The 17,906-nt window shown below is 44.2% G+C and overlaps 1 protein-coding gene across 4 annotated transcripts in view; it reads right to left on the bottom strand.

Annotated features, from left to right (window-relative positions):
- Nucleotides 1-4,716: 4,716 nt before the first annotated feature.
- Nucleotides 4,717-17,906, bottom strand: part of rusc2 (RUN and SH3 domain containing 2) — a 38,037-nt gene continuing 24,847 nt past the window's right edge. For 2 of the 4 annotated variants that reach the window (XM_031756588.2, XM_039620889.1), the window contains exons 4-13: nt 14,208-14,897; nt 13,523-13,699; nt 13,194-13,364; nt 11,632-11,708; nt 10,564-10,738; nt 9,566-9,671; nt 7,676-7,722; nt 6,512-7,586; nt 6,089-6,259; nt 4,717-5,957 (exon numbers count right to left, since the gene is read on the bottom strand). In XM_031756588.2, coding sequence (XP_031612448.1) covers nt 5,750-5,957; nt 6,089-6,259; nt 6,512-7,586; nt 7,676-7,722; nt 9,566-9,671; nt 10,564-10,738; nt 11,632-11,708; nt 13,194-13,364; nt 13,523-13,699; nt 14,208-14,897 — 2,897 coding nt within the window. In that variant the 3' untranslated portion in view covers nt 4,717-5,749. Of the gene's footprint in view, nt 5,958-6,088; nt 6,260-6,511; nt 7,587-7,675; nt 7,723-9,565; nt 9,672-10,563; nt 10,739-11,631; nt 11,709-13,193; nt 13,368-13,522; nt 13,700-14,207; nt 14,898-17,906 lie in introns of all 4 variants that reach the window. The other 2 variants (XM_031756589.2, XM_031756590.2) reach the window with 2 other exon arrangements.

Here is a 17,906-nt window from a genome sequence, read left to right as displayed (position 1 = left end):
ATTTTCCTTGGATGTTCCAAGTCTTTTTGCATTGCTGAGTTCACCAGTGCTGTCTTCCTTTCTCAGGATGTACCATTTTACCACTCCTAATATTGTAGCAGTTTCTGGGCTGTTTCTTTTCTATTTTCACAGCTTGGGATGGCTTGTTTCAACACATGTCGTCTGTTCACAGCAAAATCTGCCAAAGGCAAGCACCACACCTCAAATCAACTCCAGGCCTTTATTTGTTTAACTGATAATGACATAGCGAAGGAATTGCCCACACCTGTACATGAAATAGCCTTTGAGTCAATTGTCCAATGACTTCTGTTCCCTTTCAAAAGAGGGTGGTGCACACTAAGGAGCTGATACTCCTAAACCCTTCATCCAGTCTGAGTGTGGATACCCTTAAATGAAACCTGAGAGTCTACACCAGGGGTCCCCAACTCCAGGCCTCGAGGGCCGGTGTCCTGCAGGTTTTAGATCTCACCCTGGGTCAGCACACCTGAATCACATGATTAGTTCATTACCAGGCCTCTGGAGAACTGCAACACATGTTGAGGAGGTCATTTAGCCATTTGAATCAGCTGTGTTGGATCACGGACACATCTAAGACCTGCAGGACACCGGCCCTCGAGGCCTGGAGTTGGGGATCCCTGGTCTACACATTATGTCCATTATATAAAACTATAATTGGAATATGCTTCAGTAAACAGGTAAAAGAACAAAACTTGTCAGCGTCCAAATATATATGGACCTAACTGTAGCTCTTCAGAGGATATTAGAAACACCTGATATCCGTTTGGGAGAGTCTTGATCTTACTGCGCTACAACTGCACAGATTTATGACCTAGTGCACTTGAGGATTTGTTTCTAGCTAATTAAAGCATGTGGTCATTCATATCATATCATAACATGTGTAGCTTTTGTAGCCGTAAAATGTTGCACATATTAATTTAAATTTGAGACTCTGGATTGTTGGATATAATTTTTACTTTATTAGGTCAAACATTTGAAAGACAACAGCACTGATAAATAGGATATTCTCTCCAGTGACTGTGGAAAATACACACCTGTGTGCTGGAGCTGAACTCAGAGCTTAGTGCATATCTGTGACGTTCTTCCACAACAAACTGAGGGAACGATTCATTTTGCAGAGTGACATTTTATATCACCAGGGGTTATATGTTATTGACTATCTAGTCTATGTTGAAGTCTAACATTCTCTGTGCTTTGAAACCAGGTGAATCATCAGATTAAGTTACACATGATGATGCATGGCTTTCACTAGCATATCTGTCAGCACAGCTGGCAAATCTCCCTGATGGCAGACAAATGCTCAGTTCTTAGCTGGTGTTAAATTACCCACCCTGGCCTTGATGAGCTGTTGACTGACAGACATCACTGTGAGCTTTACCTTTGAACCAAGAGTTGTCCTTAATTGCCCCAATATAAATGTCTCCTAAGTACCTTTCAGGTATTTAACACCCCCGCCCCGCAATCCAAACACTTTAAGTGTTATGTACACTGAATTATCAGTGTTGTTGCTGTTTGATGATTTATAACACTACCCTTCAATGAAATCTTCTAATTTTGTGTCAATTTTTTTTCCTCATTTCTTTGTTTCAAATGTTGTTTCTACAACATTTTATGCAAAATTGTTTTGCAAATTAACACTTCTGACTTTATAATAATATTAAATCCACTCATGGATCTAGCTGGTTCAATGAGCTTTAGCAGTATGGTTAGATTAAACAGGTATATTAACTACAACCACTCAGTGGTTAGGGTTTAACTTGTGTAGCTTTACATCAGTACAGAAAGACATATGTGGAGCTATGGCTCCTTAAAGAGAGGACAACTTATAAAAGTAGAAAAATGATTTGATATGTTTGCCTCTCAAATACATCTTCAGTGTGCAGCACATTAGTTCATGCATAGGTGGCTCAGACATGGTGGAGTGTAGGACTCAAAAAAGACAATATCGCCATCTGGTGGCAGAATGTGCTACATGTGGAATGATAATATCATTGAGGGCATTAATGGGAAAGATAAAATCTACTTCAGATCTGCAGTGCAGACCATTAAACTGTAACTGGAACACCAACTCTCAACTGGTGTTTAATGAGCCAGAAGAATAAAAAAAAAAAAAAAAAAAAAAAAAAAAAACAAACAGACTTATGTTTTATATATGATCATGAAGAAATTAAAGTTTTCATAGAGCTCTGTGCGGACTCCTAAAAACAAAACATCCACCACACAAGAAAACACTACAAAAGACGATTCAGTCTTTTGTGTGACTTTACGAGTGTCGCGCAGCATCGCTACAGTTCATTCAGGTTTGTGGACATTTGTTTATGCACAGTATTAAATAAGGTTTGAACTGTGATCGGACCAGTGCAGCACCTTGATTCTTTTCTTTTTCACCCATTCTGTTGTAGATTTGCTGCTGTGCTTGGGATCATTGGGAATGTATGGACAATTTCATGTCAATAGCACCTTTAGAAATAGATTTACTTCGAAAACTTATTTTACCTGTTGGACATTAATGCTCTGCAGCAACAAAATGCCCAAACACCTGCTTTTACACAGGTGCTTAAACTTACTGATTCCTAGTTTATCAAGTGGGTTTGATTAGCAGTACCTAGCTGTTACTTACTCTCTTAAGTCCTACAGAAGCTGTAAAGCTGTATTTAGTTTGAATGGAGTCCTGTGAAAACTTAACCACTCATAAGTCATAAGCAGCTGAACGCGTTGGCATAGCATTAAAGCAGAAAGCACAACTTGCACCCTCAGTAATAATAATAATAAAACTGCCTGACACATCTCTGGTTGCAGCCACTTAAATTTTACTGGAAAAGTATAAAACTAAGATGAGAACACTTACTCAGCATGCCCATCACTGGGGCAGCACAGAGGCTCACTGATAAATGAAGCAGGTATTTAACAAGCGCGCAGTAAACCGAGTCATAAGCTGGATGCTGCCCATAAATCTACAGTGTTCTCAAGTAGAAAAATCCCTTCAAAGGTGACGTGTGAGGGGAAAAAAGACACTGGAGCCACATGAGTTTGTGATCACATGAGCACTTTGTTATTTAACATCCATAGTAGTTTGATAATGTCATACGTACACATCATATAGTCTGGACACAGAGAGAAGAGCAGTGTCACTGATGCTGAAGGTATTTACAGGCAGCCGGGAGAGAGAATGCAGAGAGAAAACAGACGAGAGAAACAAAGATCACTCCTTTCTTTCCTTCTCTGTTATGTCACTCCTACAAGTATTTTAATGCACAACATCCCAGATAATTAAATGCTTAATTCTAAAGAGAAGTCTGTCTTTGCCTCTGACCCCCTGGGCCTCCGTCGCCCATCTCTGTTTTAATTACTGTGTTTATTTCTGTCGGTCCCCTGTGAGCTCTGAGCAGGATGGCAACGAACAGCAAACCTTCCACCAACGTGACGGGCAACTTGTCGTACAGTCAGCAGGTTGGTTAGCAGTGAAACTAAAGCTTATACTCGCTTTCTGTAATCAACATAAAATGCACTGACAAACCTTTAATAACATTCGTACGTACAGCTCTACAGCAGAAATGAATTCAGGAGGGTTTTAAATATATTTACATTTGGATGAAATGTTAATCATCTTGCTGAAATTAAATGTTAAAAGTCTTACATAAAAATAAAAACTATACAGTAATGCAACGGAAAACTGAAATGGTGAAATTATATCCTATGTGAGATTTTCAAAAAATACACAAGCATTCATTTATTTAATATATGTACATTAATTTTACCTCTTCAGAATTTTCCAGACTGGCCTTCTGTATATGTTTAACATCCATCCAGGTTTAAAGTATACAGTCGGAATTTTAGTTCTCCATCAACTCATTTTGAGCCTAAGGCCACATTTTGCACCTGAACAGGACACCCACAGAGCCAACATCACAAAAAAGGTGTCGGGTTTCCCTTTAAACATCAAAACTATCACCACAGATCTCCTTTTCTTTCACGTGAACGAGAATCTGTGCAGACAAATCTGGGGGACACGTCGCATTAGACGCATCAGAGCACGTACAAAATACACCATCAGGACAAATAGCTGGACAGGTGCCTTTTTCCCCCCTTACACTCTTTAAGGCACAGGTGTCCAACTCCAGGCCTGGAGGGCCGGTGTCCTGCAGGGCCGGTGTCCTGCAGGTCTTAGATGCGTCCTTGATCCAACACAGCTGATTTAAATGGCTAAATGACCTCCTCAACATGTCTTGACATTCTCTGGAGGCCTGGTAATGAACTAATCATGTGATTCAGGTGTGTTGACCCAGGGTGAGATCTAAAACCTGCAGGACACCGGCCCTCGAAGCCTGGAGTTCGACACCCCTACTTTAGGGCATGAATGAGATTTTTGCATTTTGAACTTTGAACCGGCTGATAAACTCGGAATAAACTTCCATGCTGGGGTAAATCCCATCATCCCCATTTCCAAAGACACCTGCACAGCTATGCTTTTCTTTCATTTGACATCCATGTTTTCTGTAAGCATCCATTTAGGTCAGGGTGGGCAATTGGCTGTCCCTCAGGTTTTAGATCTCACCTAAACACCTGAATACATTATTAGTTCGTTACCAGGCCTCTGGAGAACATCAGGACATCAGGAGATAATTTAGCCATTTAAATCAGCTGTGTTGGTTCACACATAAAAACCTGCAGGGACACCGCCCTTACAGTATGTTCCCTCAACTTATTAAATAAATAGAATTTATCAGACGTTTAACTGACTAATGCATTTACAGTATGTACCAATAAATTGGGCCGTGTTTCCACCAGCTCAGTCCTGCCATCCTCACAGTCAAGTCTTCTTGGATGTGAGAGTGAGCGGGAGGAGAGGGGGAATAGGACGGTAAGGGAAAGCAAAAGATTTCGAGAGGTTTCATGCAAGTCATCGATGTCAACCATCGTTTTATCCCAGCTGTGAGGAAAGGAGGATTACTTTGACTGTCTATCCATCCAACAGTCACGCTTACATGAAGCCAGATCAAACAAAACAGAGGATTAAAAGAGAAAGCTGATTCTCCTTCTGCGCTCTTTTCACTTTGAATGGCTGCACGAGCTCGTGTGCAGATCTCCACCATCTCATTATAATAATAAAAATATGCTGAATCACAGAACGTTTGTCCAAAAGTTCCAATAGCTCTTACATTCATATCAATCTTACCAAAAAGCAAAGATTCACTCATTTCGACATGAATGCAAAGATCATATTAGCACTAAGTTTACAAGAGGACGTCAAACCAACCTGCGCTGGCACCGAGGGCGCTCATTTGAGCGGTGCGTTCAACGTGTGGCACAGCACAGTGCAGCCAGGTGTGGAGCATGAGATACCCTCCTATTTTGCTGAAATTAGAGATGGATGATAAATAGATTGGAGCTGCACATTGCTAAGCTAGAAGGAGAGGCAGAGAAAGAAGCGCTTGAGAGTCTTTGGGTTTGTGATCTTTGTGGGGTGCTTTTTTTGTTTTTTTTGGATGTATGCATGCATACTTGTCTGGATGTACCCTTGAAGCAGATGTCTGTTTGTGGTTGAGCCTGCATGCTTGCCCTCGCAGTCATGTCTGCATCCTTAGAATCTCCAGCTTTACTACAATGATTTGTCTTTTTTTCCGGAATCCTTTAATGTACAGACAAAAACAGGTTTTTGTGTTCGGTCCGTGTGCGGGAGGGATACCCTCCATGTCTGTTTGGCTTCATCTTTCGGACAGTTATCTCCTGCTCAGCATTGCCCGAAACCAGGGGCATCCTGGCTGTCCTCCATGCTGTTGAGGGTGACGTAGACAATTGGAACCAAGCCCTGGGTGGAGCCCAGGGAACAGAGCAGCCAATCGGGGTCAGCCTTGCTCAGAACGCGCAGGATGTCGCCCTTGTTGAAGCTCAGCTGTCCGGGCTCAGTGGCGATGTGGTGGCACAGTGCTCGTACTTCACTGAGAAATCAACACGAAGGCAGAAGGTGAGGATAAGTGATCGAAAAGTATTCGGAATAAATTTTTGAGGGAGGAATGCTTGGCATCACTTCCAAGTAACACTCTACAATAACACTATAGGCGGTTCCTACCAGGTGGACCGTAGTTTGGCTTCAGCTGGGTACGTCGACGCTGGTGGAGCTGTACTTTGGGTGCGAGTTGGTGTGGCAGGAAGCTCCGCCTTTTTCCCGGGGCCTGCTCCAATGGTCAAAGCTACAAAGTCTAGAACAGACCGATCCAAGCCGAGCCAACCCGATGGAGGTCTAAGAAACACAAACACAACATGAAAACATAAAAATAAGGCCGATGTTAGTCCAGGTCGGTCTTTCATCATTTGTGGCACGGCGTCAACGGTGTCCAATGAAGCAAAAATAAATAAACCCACTAAATTTGTAAAGAATCATGAACTGGAAAATGTTACTCAGGTAGACCGTTGTTCGTTGTTTTAGTTTCAGATTAAGACGCACAAATGATGTTTTGTTGGTTTCAGTCATGAACATCCAGACTTTTCTCACCTGGTCTTTTGGGTTTTTGGCCTCTGTTCACCTCCTTCTGCTTTTGAGGGAGAACCGACACTAGAGCCAAAGAGCCTGCTCCAGCGCAGACTCTGTCCCTGTGAGGGGCTCTCATCCTGGGCTCCGTCATGGCTCCCAGTCCCCGTGACCTCCAGAGGGTTGGTATGATTCTCCTGGTTGAGGACAGACTCTGGGGGGCTGCCCATCCATGAAGGCCGCCCCCTGGATCCAGACGAGTCCCCGCTCAAGCTACTGCTGCTGCTGCTCTTCCCACCCTCACCTTCCTGAGTGGCCTCCGCTCCCTCCACCACGCCCTCTCTTGTGGGTGGGATTTGGCCCTGTCGTCTCTCTGATGACTTCTTCCTCTTCTCGGTCTTAACAAACTTTGTCCCCTCTGTGGATTGGTCGATGTAGACCTGGGAGGACTGCATGAGCTGGTACCACCAGCCGGCCTGCCTGTCTTGCCGCTGACGCCCTTCATCTGCAGGAAATCTGTCTTTTTCCTTCCTTTTGTCCTTCTCCTTTGTATCTTCACATTCTCCATGGCTCTCCTGCCCTACACCTTTCACCCTCCGCCCTTCGACCCCCCTCTCCTTCCATAAATGTGCAAACCCTACTTCCTTCACTGTCCCTATGCTATCAGGCCTAGCTGTCATGCTCTGAGCTGTAACGCCCTCTTTCCTCAGCATCGATTTCCCCGCTGCTGCCTCTCTTCTCGATCCAACTCCTTCCATCCTTGGCCATGTTCCCTCTCGCTTGAGCCCCGCCTTCTCTTTCTTCACCTCTGCGCTTGAGTCCTTGACCATTTCACTGACGGTGTTGCTCCACCCCCTCATGAGCTGGAAGGTGGAGCACTTCGACTGGTCGATGCTCTGGCCTGCAGAGCAGAGCTGCTCTTTGCGACGAAGCTGCTCTTGTCCCTTTTGGAGGAGATGTGGTTCAAACAGCAGGTCCAGGTCAAAGGGGAGCAGTGACAGAGGCTGCAGCAGGAGGAGGAGCTCCTCAAAGAGGGGCTGACACGGCCCCTGTGACAGGGGAAGGAAACCCCAAGGGCTGTAGTATGCGGCAATAATATCTGAATAAAAGATAAGCGAGGTAAGGAGGCGTCACAACAAGATGCACAAGAAGAAATCAGTTACCATGTTTCAGTTACTATGGTCTTACCTTCATGCGTGTAGAGGTGATTGAACCAGAATTCCAAAGATTTCAGACTAAAACAGAAAAACAGTCACTTATTTAAAAACTGCAGCAGTGTAAAAGTCTCCTGCAGAATTACACCCAAAACTGAGCCTTTTATTCAGCTCTGACATGGTTTTAAAGGGGACCCATCATACTTTTTATTATTCTCTGCTACTGATAATAATGGGGTCAGTGTATGGAAGTAATTCTTGTAGCTCCTGTGCTGTAGACGCTCAGCGTCATGGTTCTGGGTCCTTTTGACCCAGTGTTTTGAGTTTTCTTGTGTTTCGGTGTCTTTTGTATTATAATTAGTTTACTGGTTAGTTCTGAGTTTATTCTTATGGAGTTTTGTCTATTCCCTGTTTAGTTCCTTGTTTATTAGGTTCCCTTGTGTCTTTGTCCTCCGCATCCCTCTCTGTGTGTCTTTGCTTGTGTCTGGGTGTGAGTCCTTGTGTCTTGTTTCCCTCTTCTGTTCCCACGTTCCCCTGCTTGTGTGTCGTTCCATGTTCCCCCCCCCATCTATTTTTTCCCAGACCGTCATCTCTCTCCTCTCGCTCTCTCTCTGTCTTGCCTCTGTTAACTGTTTCTGCGTCCCCCTCGTTATCTCCTCCTGTTATCTAAAGAATCCATTTTTTTTCCTTGAGTGCGCTTTCCTCTCAGTTCCCATATCATGTTGTGAGTTAGCCTGCGTCTTAGTGTTTCCTGTTTTATTTTGACAGTCTTGCGTTCCATGTTCAGTGTATTTAGTTTCGCTTCTTCTGTCTCTTTGTGTCTAATTAGTCTCAGCTGTGTTCCCCATGCGTTTCCTGTTCCCTCGTCATCCCTGGTGTATTTAAGCCCTCTGTTTCTGTCTGTCCACTGTCACCATCTCTCTCGTTCCCTGCCGAGTGTTCTGCCTCCTGCCTGTTTAGTTTCATGCGTATTCACAGTTTAGTTAGCTTTTGTATTTCTGGTGTTCAGCAATAAAGCTGCCATGTGAGTTTATTCTTGCCTCTGTGAGTCTGCATTTGGGTCCATTTCTGCCTGCTTCACACGGCCAGCTTTGAACTCATCTCTTGCCTTTGTATTTTCATGTCCAACACACATTCATACATCCCAGAAGCCCCGCCCACCCACTGTTCAAACCTGTTCAAAGCCTATCAGAAGAAATCTGAGAGGGTGCCCCTGATGATGAAAGCCAGCACTAGGTAAACAGGATTATTCTGAAGTGTGAAGTATTCGATGTTACTTTACTTACCTAACGAATAATAATTTAGTGCAGATTAGGCAAATATTAGGCTCTCTTTAAAGAATAACATCAATTCAAAACATGTTTGCACATGAACACACTTCAGCTTATAAACATGTCCTCAGAGAGCGGGTAATCAAAACTTATAACAAAAAGTTTACTAGAGACGAATAACAGCTCACAACATGATTACATCTCACTGTAAGTTATACACATAGCCACAAATACACTAAAGCACTGACCAACAGGGGGCACTAACACGCCAAGATATGCAGGAATGTACCAGAAAGAAATGGAACAAGAAGTCATGAATGCAACAACGTAGGGTTTAAAATACTCAGAAAGAGCTTTTCAATAGTTCTTAATCTGTTTGACTTCAAGAATTCACAGAGTGTGGTATTCTTAACTGACTGAGACATTCATACATCACCTCTATTATCGGACATAAACAGCAATGCTTTTAAATGCAATGCACTTCAGCACACCCTAATGACCTCGAGAATAAACCTAAAGTAGAAACATCACCATTTTGCAGTCACTAAGACCCAAAAACACAGAAGCTGTTGTTGTGTCAGAGCGAATTAGAGTGAGCTCTAGGCTCAGGGAGTAAACTGAGAATGAAAACAGTGGTAAATGAAATGACTCACTTGAGCAGGCCGAAGATGAAGGCATTGAGTCTCATGCTGTGGCTCGTGAGCTCCGAGTACTGGCTCACCTTTGAGAACAGGTTGTGGAGAACACGTGTGGACGGGCCTGAAAGGACACACATTTAAAAAACATATGTTAAGCTTAAACAACATCTGCAAAAGAATGAATGCAGGTGTTTGTGAATGCACCCCAAAGAGTGAGGAAAGTACAACGAGTAAGCATTTTGGGACCCTGGTTAGAAGGTGAAGTTTGACATGGAGGCAAGGAGCTAATTTCTTTGTGCCCTGCTGCTCTGCAGTCACCTAAATCCTGCTCATGTCAGTGCTGCGAAAGGTCAAAGTTTAGTTTTGTTATAAACACAAGAAGGGACTAAAACTGCAAAGACGGACACTTGCATGTCGTGGATTCAGATCATAGCATGCAAGCCAAACCAGAGCGAGGACGAAGGGTGATCCGGCTTTTCCTGTGAGGACGCCTCTCTCTCTGGGACAGACATATTTCCATATGAAGGTCTTATCTGCCTCCTATCAGTCATTTTTAATTTTTTATTATATTTGTTTTTAATTTATCTGCTTTGCAGTTCATATTTTATTTGTTCACGATTTTTAATCTTCTAATCTTTCATTTATCTTTCTAAATGTTTTACTGCTTGTTGTTTCCTTTCTAGTCTTGTGAAGCACTTTGTAATTTTATTTTGAAAGGTGCCATTACTCCTCTACTGCTTCACTTCATCCTTCTGTAGTTGTCTGCTCCGACACCGATGATCAAAACCTTGCATAAAAAACATTCAGTGTCAGTTTAGTTCAACATGTCACTGCTTCATCACCTCTTAATGGAGAAAAAAAACAGAATAAGTCAAGTTTTTTAAACTTATAGATGTCTTCTGGTATTTGTCAGCGCACAGTCAGCATTACAATGAGCGAGTCACTGCGGTGGATCAACTTCAACTTCTAATTGTTAAGTATCGTCATTGTCCCCTCCACCCCACCGCTCTCACCCAGCTGTGTGGACGCCTCCACGAGGCTCCAGGGCTGACAGCGGCGCTGTCCAATGATCAGGTCCAGCACGTAGGCCTTCAGACCGTCCTGCAGCACGTCACGTAGAGCCGGACACAGATACTTCAGGATGAGGTGACCCACGTTGGGACTCACCCAGCTGTTCCCGAGCTTTGCCTGGCGGGTTGTAGAGAAGTACAGTCACAGACTCCGAGACATGAGCTTAACGCTACAACAAAACTGGCATGTTACAGCGGGAACAGAGACAGGGAGACTAGACATGAGACGTGGGACCAGGACAGCTACAGAGAAAACATGGGGACAGAGACTGAACGCAGAACAGGGACTGTCAAAACAAAACAGGAAGTACAGGTACAGAGACACGGACTTGATACTGAACAGAGGGAACACGGAAGGAGTGACATGAGAAACGACTGACTGGGGAACAAGAGAATAAACACAAGGACAGAACTAAACCTACACCAAACATGAGGGGCACAGGAACCAAAACCTAAAAACTAGGAATTACAAACTGGACAGAAATGCTGGGTCACCAACCCAGGACCGTGACACTGTGTAAATACACTCATATGTATTTGCCAGAAATTATATTATAATATTACCACTGTAACAATAAACGATAGATGTTTGTGGCATTGATGTACAAACTGCTCTGAGACAAGATTACCCGACCGTGGGTGACAGAGTCTGACCGAGCGCTCTCTAAACCATCACCCTGACTCTGAATCTAAACTTACTGAACCAACAGCTGCTTTAGATGTAGCGGATTTGTCCCGTATACAAATACAGTATAAAAATGCACATACAAATAAAATATTACACCAGTTTCACGATCAGATGGCGCCATCTGATGGTGAAACTGCTGTAATTCACCAGAACACATATTTTGGTTCTTTTGCGCTTCATTGCAGTTGTGATGTGTTTGTGGTGTTTTGTGCAAAGTCTATATGTATAACTTTGATCAGCTAGTAGAACCAGTGTGTGAGTTCATATCGTGCCATAGCGTGTGGCTGCATCACCTGTGAATCCCAGTCTTTGAGCGGTCTTACCTTTACATCGGGGTCTCTGCTGGTGCCGAAGTGAGCCACAATCAGATCCACTGCAGTGTTCACGGCTTTCACCAGAGCTGACAAGACAAACAGGGCAAAGCGTCTGTAAGTTCATCTTTTTATTTCTGTGTCATTGTGGCAACAGTCACATGGAAGTCGTCTGTGTGCTATTTTACAACATCCCCGCAGGAAGGTGAGGTACCAATATAATAATGTGTCCTGAACTGTCTTTGAGCTCCAAATCTGCACTGTTAGATTTGCTACAGGAGTAAAGTTGTCTTCTAGGGATTTGACTCACATCAGTCTGAAAACAAGACAAACGTTCAAAGATATGAGTCACAAAACGCTGACAAAGAGTCAACTCCTACTGAGCAAAAAGCCTTTTAGCTTCACTTTGAAGGTAAAGCAAATCTTTGTGTCCTAGTTCATCTGTGAAATTGATTTTTATGAAAGTGAAAGGGCTTAATCAGTCTGCTCAGCACTCACTGTCGCTGCTGCTCCCTACAGCTGTGTAAACCTGCATTATGTGGTAGGAGGATGATCTCCTCTCTCACTGCTGTGGCCTCGGATAACTCGGTGAGATCCACTTCATTTAGGGTGATTTGATTCTGTCTGTGCTGCAGTATCACTGCTCAAAAAGCTTTTACAGCTCACAGGTTGTCAGTAAATAAAATGAAGGTGTCATCCTGCTTTTACATATTAGGAAGGACTAAAGTTGAGTGAAAAACAGCATCTAAACAGGAACAGTGATGCCTTTTTTAACTGAAGAGCCAAATAATGTCCGAATTACCTGCTAATGGACTTTTATGCCTTTGGGATTTTTTCCTTGTATTTAAAGATCCATGAAAATTGTAGGGGGCAGTTCGTGTTTAATCAGAGTTAATACTCCTTGTGACGATCTAAGAGTTGTGTTGTAGAAAAGCAAAGTGCAGAGGTGAAACGTGATGTTTTGTGTTTGTATTTTGGCTTGGATGCAGCACTCCGTATGTACACCGTTTCTGGAGACTTGATGGTTTTAAGCTCTTCTTTAAGTGTACCTAACTAACGCTCAGACCAGCAGCAGCTTTTGTTAGTGTGAAAAACAGTCAAATCCCTGAATCACACTAACTATTCAGTTACCAGATGAGGAAAAGCAAAAAAGGAGAACAGTGCGCTTTTGTATGAAAGACTTAAGGGAGCTTGAATTTAGTGTGAACTCTCCTAAGAAATCGATTAATTCTGTATTGCTCACAGGTAATATTATAAATGTTGGGAGATCCCTGCAGCCTGTGAGCCCAGAGGCACAACAACACCATCACACTTTCTTAGAATAAAGACCGGCTTGTTGGTGTGTGGAGAACGGTAAGCTGTAACATTACTGATATTGCTTTTGATAAAATCCCAACCATCCCTAACAAGGTGCAAGTGCAGGCACCGAGACTTTATTTGAATCGCAGCTGATGCACCAAAGCTCTGACACCTCAATATCATCGTTTAGCATTTACCACACACGCACACACACACACGCACGCACGCACGCACACACACGTGCATGCGCACACGCATGCACGCAGAGGACCCACCTCTCTTCTGCGTCAGGTCAACAGAGATGTGAGACTGCGAGGACGAGCACAAAGAGGAGGAGGTGGAGGCGTCCGGGGAGAGGCAGAACTCCTCAGGCGGCTTCTCTGTCAGGGAAAAGTAGTCGGACAGGAAGTCGCTGTAGCTCTGCTGCAGCTTAGCTGATTGGCCCACTGCTGAGACACACACGAAGTCACAATTAGAGGCATTGAGGTAAGGAGCACTCTTATATGAGCCTACTAATACTGCCAGTACTTAAAACATCTCAGTCTATTTTTTAAATATTTGATATTCTTGCAGATCTCAACAGTGCCAACAGATTTTTGAGCACCATTGAGTCGTCCCAGCTTGTGGCCAGAGGGGACCGAAGGGAAATCAAAAACGTTGCGTCTGGCAGGTCGCGGTCCCAATCCAGCAGAAGCGTGGCACCCTGAGACCCGCTCCACTCCCAGAGGGTTTCGACGGCGGTACTCCCTCCATTTGAGAGCCTGAGGAGAGAGGTGGTGCGCTGTTGTGGGAGGGGAGGTGTTAGGGTTGCGATAAAGGGGTCGGATTAGGGTTTGTTGATGAGACGGATGGAAACGATACGCAGGAACGAAGCAGATGAAGATGGGCGTGTGGAAAAGGTGAAGGGAGGACAGGAAAAATGTTTAAGTTCATGCATGAAGGGAGAGAAGAAAGAGAAAAATAGAACAGTAAGAATCTACAGGAGCTTCTTTTTAACAATAAATCAACACAGAACTTTAATTCAATGCAGATTTTATTAACCAACTGCATCAGGACAAAACCTGCTGAGCGATTCTGTAACGAAGGGCTGACAGTTGAAAGAAAGAAAATGTAAAGGCATGAGACAAAAGGAAGATGGCCTCAGTCACAAAGTGAAAGCAAAGTGTGAACAGTGAAAAAAATCCAGCAGAAAACCCTGACTCTGTTCATCTATTTTAAAACAGCATTTTCTCATCAGGGATTGAATGAATAGTTTTTAACGGAAACGTGAGATTTATGTATGGGCGTACCATTATGCGTCCTGGCTGCGTGTCCTTTGTTTCCCTCCTCGTGCTTTGCAGAGTCGAGGCAGCCCAGTGGGCTCAGAGTGTCACTGTGAAGTGCTGGTAAGCCGGGCAGCCCTCCACGGTGGAAACAGTGTCCCTGCACTGCTGGCAGCATTGGTGGCACCGCCCCTCTCTTCAGCCCCAGCGATGAAGGAGGAGGAGTAGTTGGTAACGGCGCTGATGCCCCCACCTGTTTTATCGTGGACGGGGTCTGCAGGGGGCCGAGGCCGGCTGAAAGCGGGCAGGAGAGGCTGTGCGTTGGCTTAGGGCTGGGGGTGCAGGTGGAGCAGGTCCCGGAGCTGGGTGCTCCCTGGAGGCGGACCGGGGAGTAGCTCCCAAGAGGCGAGGGCCTAACCAATCCAGGAGGAGGAGCCGTTGTGATGAGAGAACCCTGGAAGCTGTGCACTTTCTCAGCTGCGTCGTCGCTGTCCTCCCCGACTGGACCTCCAGACCCAGACCCTGAGCCCAAGCTGGAGCGGGCCTGCATGCTTGAGATGTAGCCTGTGAGCAGGGGCGCCAGGGGCTTGGGCTGGGGGGCTTTAGCTGCAAACTGGTGGTGGAAGGTAAAGGGCTGGATGGGAAGGGTTGTGGGCCGCTGGTCCTTACTGTAGCGGACCACCGCCGAGCGGCTGTCTGCAGAACTGGAGAGACCACCTGGGAGAGCCCAAACACAAACTGGTTAATTCTGGTTAATTCAACCCCCCCCCCCCCGCTCTGACAGCAACAATAAACAAAAATATAAAAAAAGTCCTGAATCAAAACTGCAACTGAGGACTGTTGATCTACTGAATATATCCAGGAGTGTCATTATGCGTGTCTGTGGGTGTGCGCGCTTCACCGTTAATCCAGCCTGCTTCATATTTGTTGGCTGTACTGTTGAGTAAATGCTGTGCAAGTTTTAGGTATTTTGATGAATGCTTTTCATTTTGTGCCTACTGTCTTTCCTCGGGGCACACTAAAAGCTCTTCTTGTTACATTATCACTACTACCAGTAGTGTTTAATGTGTTTACCAAGATGTCACATGTCACAAATGCATCTTTTCCTCCCATTTATATTCTCGTTGACCTCTTCTCTCAAAGCGGAGACAAGTTGAACTCAGTACTGGCCAAATGTGTGTTGCAAATATTTATTTTCACTGTGGATTCCTCCCTTTTGCTGATTGTTTGATTTCTTGGTTAATAATTTAGGGAATAAAATAAAATTATCACGGACTCCTTCAAATTCCTCGCACTGTCCAATCAACAGACTAAAGCTAAAAGCCAATAAATGTACAAAGATTCAAACACCACACATATTCACAGCTCAGATACTCAAACAAATAAATAAAGAAATGAAATAAAATCAGTACAGGCCGGTGTAGAAACTCATGAACCTGCTGGTCATCGCAGCTCAAAACTGCACAAACAGAAAGGTTAGAAGTGAAACCACAACACACAGCAGAAAACTGCCCAGTCATAAAGCTCAACCGCTCTTATCACAGATAACCACACGGCTGTTCACAGGCCCACATGCCCACACACACTCACTCACACAGACACACAAAGACAAACACACACGCAGACTAAACCTGGGAATGTCAGGAGACACAGCAGCGAGGAGAAGCCTTTGTCTGCAGTGTGTGTGTTTGTGTGTGTGCTCCTAGATCCAGCGCACTGGGTGACAGACAGTGACGTGTGACGTCAGCGGGGTTGCGCAAGCTGTTTGTCGCCCAAAGGCCGGCCCACCGTTGCCACCTGATCCGAGTGCAGTGGCTGTTTCTCAGCCACAGAGGGCGACAACAAGCTGCTGTGGAAACCGTGAGGAAGGGAGGGCAGAGTGAGAGGAATACACACCCAGCAGGACTCAGCTCCCACTGGGATGGGGAAGAGAAGCCCTCGTTCTCTGACTCTGGATCTGCTCTGTCATTCTTCTAATTGGACTCATTTCTTTTCTCGCTAACTCGCCTCTCCCAACTTTCTTCTTCTTCCTCTCTGCCTGCTTTTCTCCTGTTTCACAGATGAATCCATTAGACAGCCGAAGCTTTTCCTTTGCAGCTCTCTGCTTTATGTTAGCATCATTAGCGAGCAAGCTGTCTCCCAGAGGCTTTTACTGAAGCCTGTACTGTACGCTGCGGTGAAACAACACAGCTGACTGAAGTGAAGTCTAATGAATAATATATGTGCTGAGATTCTGCACAGCCTTTCATTACAGCCTTAAATTATCACGAGCTTTATGGATACAGTGTTACAAACTGAGGGGGGAATGTGCCTCTATTCTTTGGGATGATCCTTTACCAAATGTCCCCTTGCCTTCTAAATTATCAATAAATCCTCGGTTTCACTTCCCAGCTGAAGGGCTTAAAGACGTGAAATACAATCTATTTTTAATCACTACTTTCATCTATACTCAGTAAATCTGGTGAGGTGACATGTTCTAGGTTGTTGCTGCAGGTAGAAGGAAAGCCGGTACATTCAGAAATACAACATTGTATTTTTGTTTTGTGCATAAAAATCTACAAGGACTATTTTAATTATACCCTCAAGTAAAGACAATATTCATTATTGTGATTTAGCTGTAACGTAACAGAAAAATCAGCTGTTAGATGATCTTTCAGTGTTGAATGCTGTAATGTAAAAATGTAGCACTTTACAAAACAGCTCAGGAAAAAGCTGACAAATCTCAGTTTGGTCAGGTTATTCCTGTCAGCAAACACGCTGAGCTTTTGGCCTTGTGGTCTTCAGCAGACCTGTGATGACTCTGGTTTAGCACCACAGGAACGCCGCAGAATATATGAAAGTCTTGTTTTCTCAAAGAAAACAGTCCAAAGTCAAAGGTAATCGACCTAATGAAAGCACTACAGAAAACCAGCAAATGATTTAAAAAAAAAAAAAAAGTTTAAAGCAAATAAAGCTGAAGTGCGGCCCACAGGCTGGTTGTAGCACGCCGTATATTTTCATGTTATATTATGGCACAGCAGAGGAGGACGAAACCCAGAGAGCATTTCTCTTTAATTCCAAGAAACCTCGTTGAATACTCAGCCGAGGACAGAAGTTTGTAATTATTAAAAGATCATACAAGTCCAAATTAAAAAGATTTTTTTATGTTCCTCAAATGATGTTCGGATGACCCAGTTTTCCACTAGCACTTGAATGCAGCACACATTTATGAATCTGTGTGAAAAGTGCCTCAAAACCGCGCATGCACAAACGAAAGCTCATCATTTAACAATCAAACCTCAAACGTTTGTGCATCAGTGATCATTACTTCAGGTACTGATCACTGAAGGTTTCCAAATATGCTTTGTAACGTGTCTTTGAACGTGTGTAGATCAGAGCACATATTTGTGAATACTCACAATTACCCACAAATCACACACGTGTGTGACGCATTTGAGGCTGATTTCTCTCCATACGCCAGCCGGTCTACAACTATAAAAGGCGACAGCTGGGGCTTCCTGGGATATCACTCTCCCAGTGCACGCACGCTTTACCCTCCCTGGTCTTATTCCACAGGAATCCCAAGCATGTGTTTGTGTATTTACCTAAGCAGACAAACAGCGAGCAGCTGAGACTGAGCTGACGACGGTCACTGTTCTTATATGTACAGAAACTGATGGCGTTAGTGACTTAATTCATAGAAATAAGTTATCTTGCACAGTTGGACTGTTTAAAAGTACCCGAAAC

This window comes from Oreochromis aureus, linkage group 12 (assembly GCF_013358895.1).
Source record: "Oreochromis aureus strain Israel breed Guangdong linkage group 12, ZZ_aureus, whole genome shotgun sequence".
Lineage (NCBI taxonomy): Eukaryota > Metazoa > Chordata > Actinopteri > Cichliformes > Cichlidae > Oreochromis > Oreochromis aureus.
Note: the sequence above shows the minus strand (reverse complement) of the source record. Positions and strands in the feature narration are given on the sequence as shown.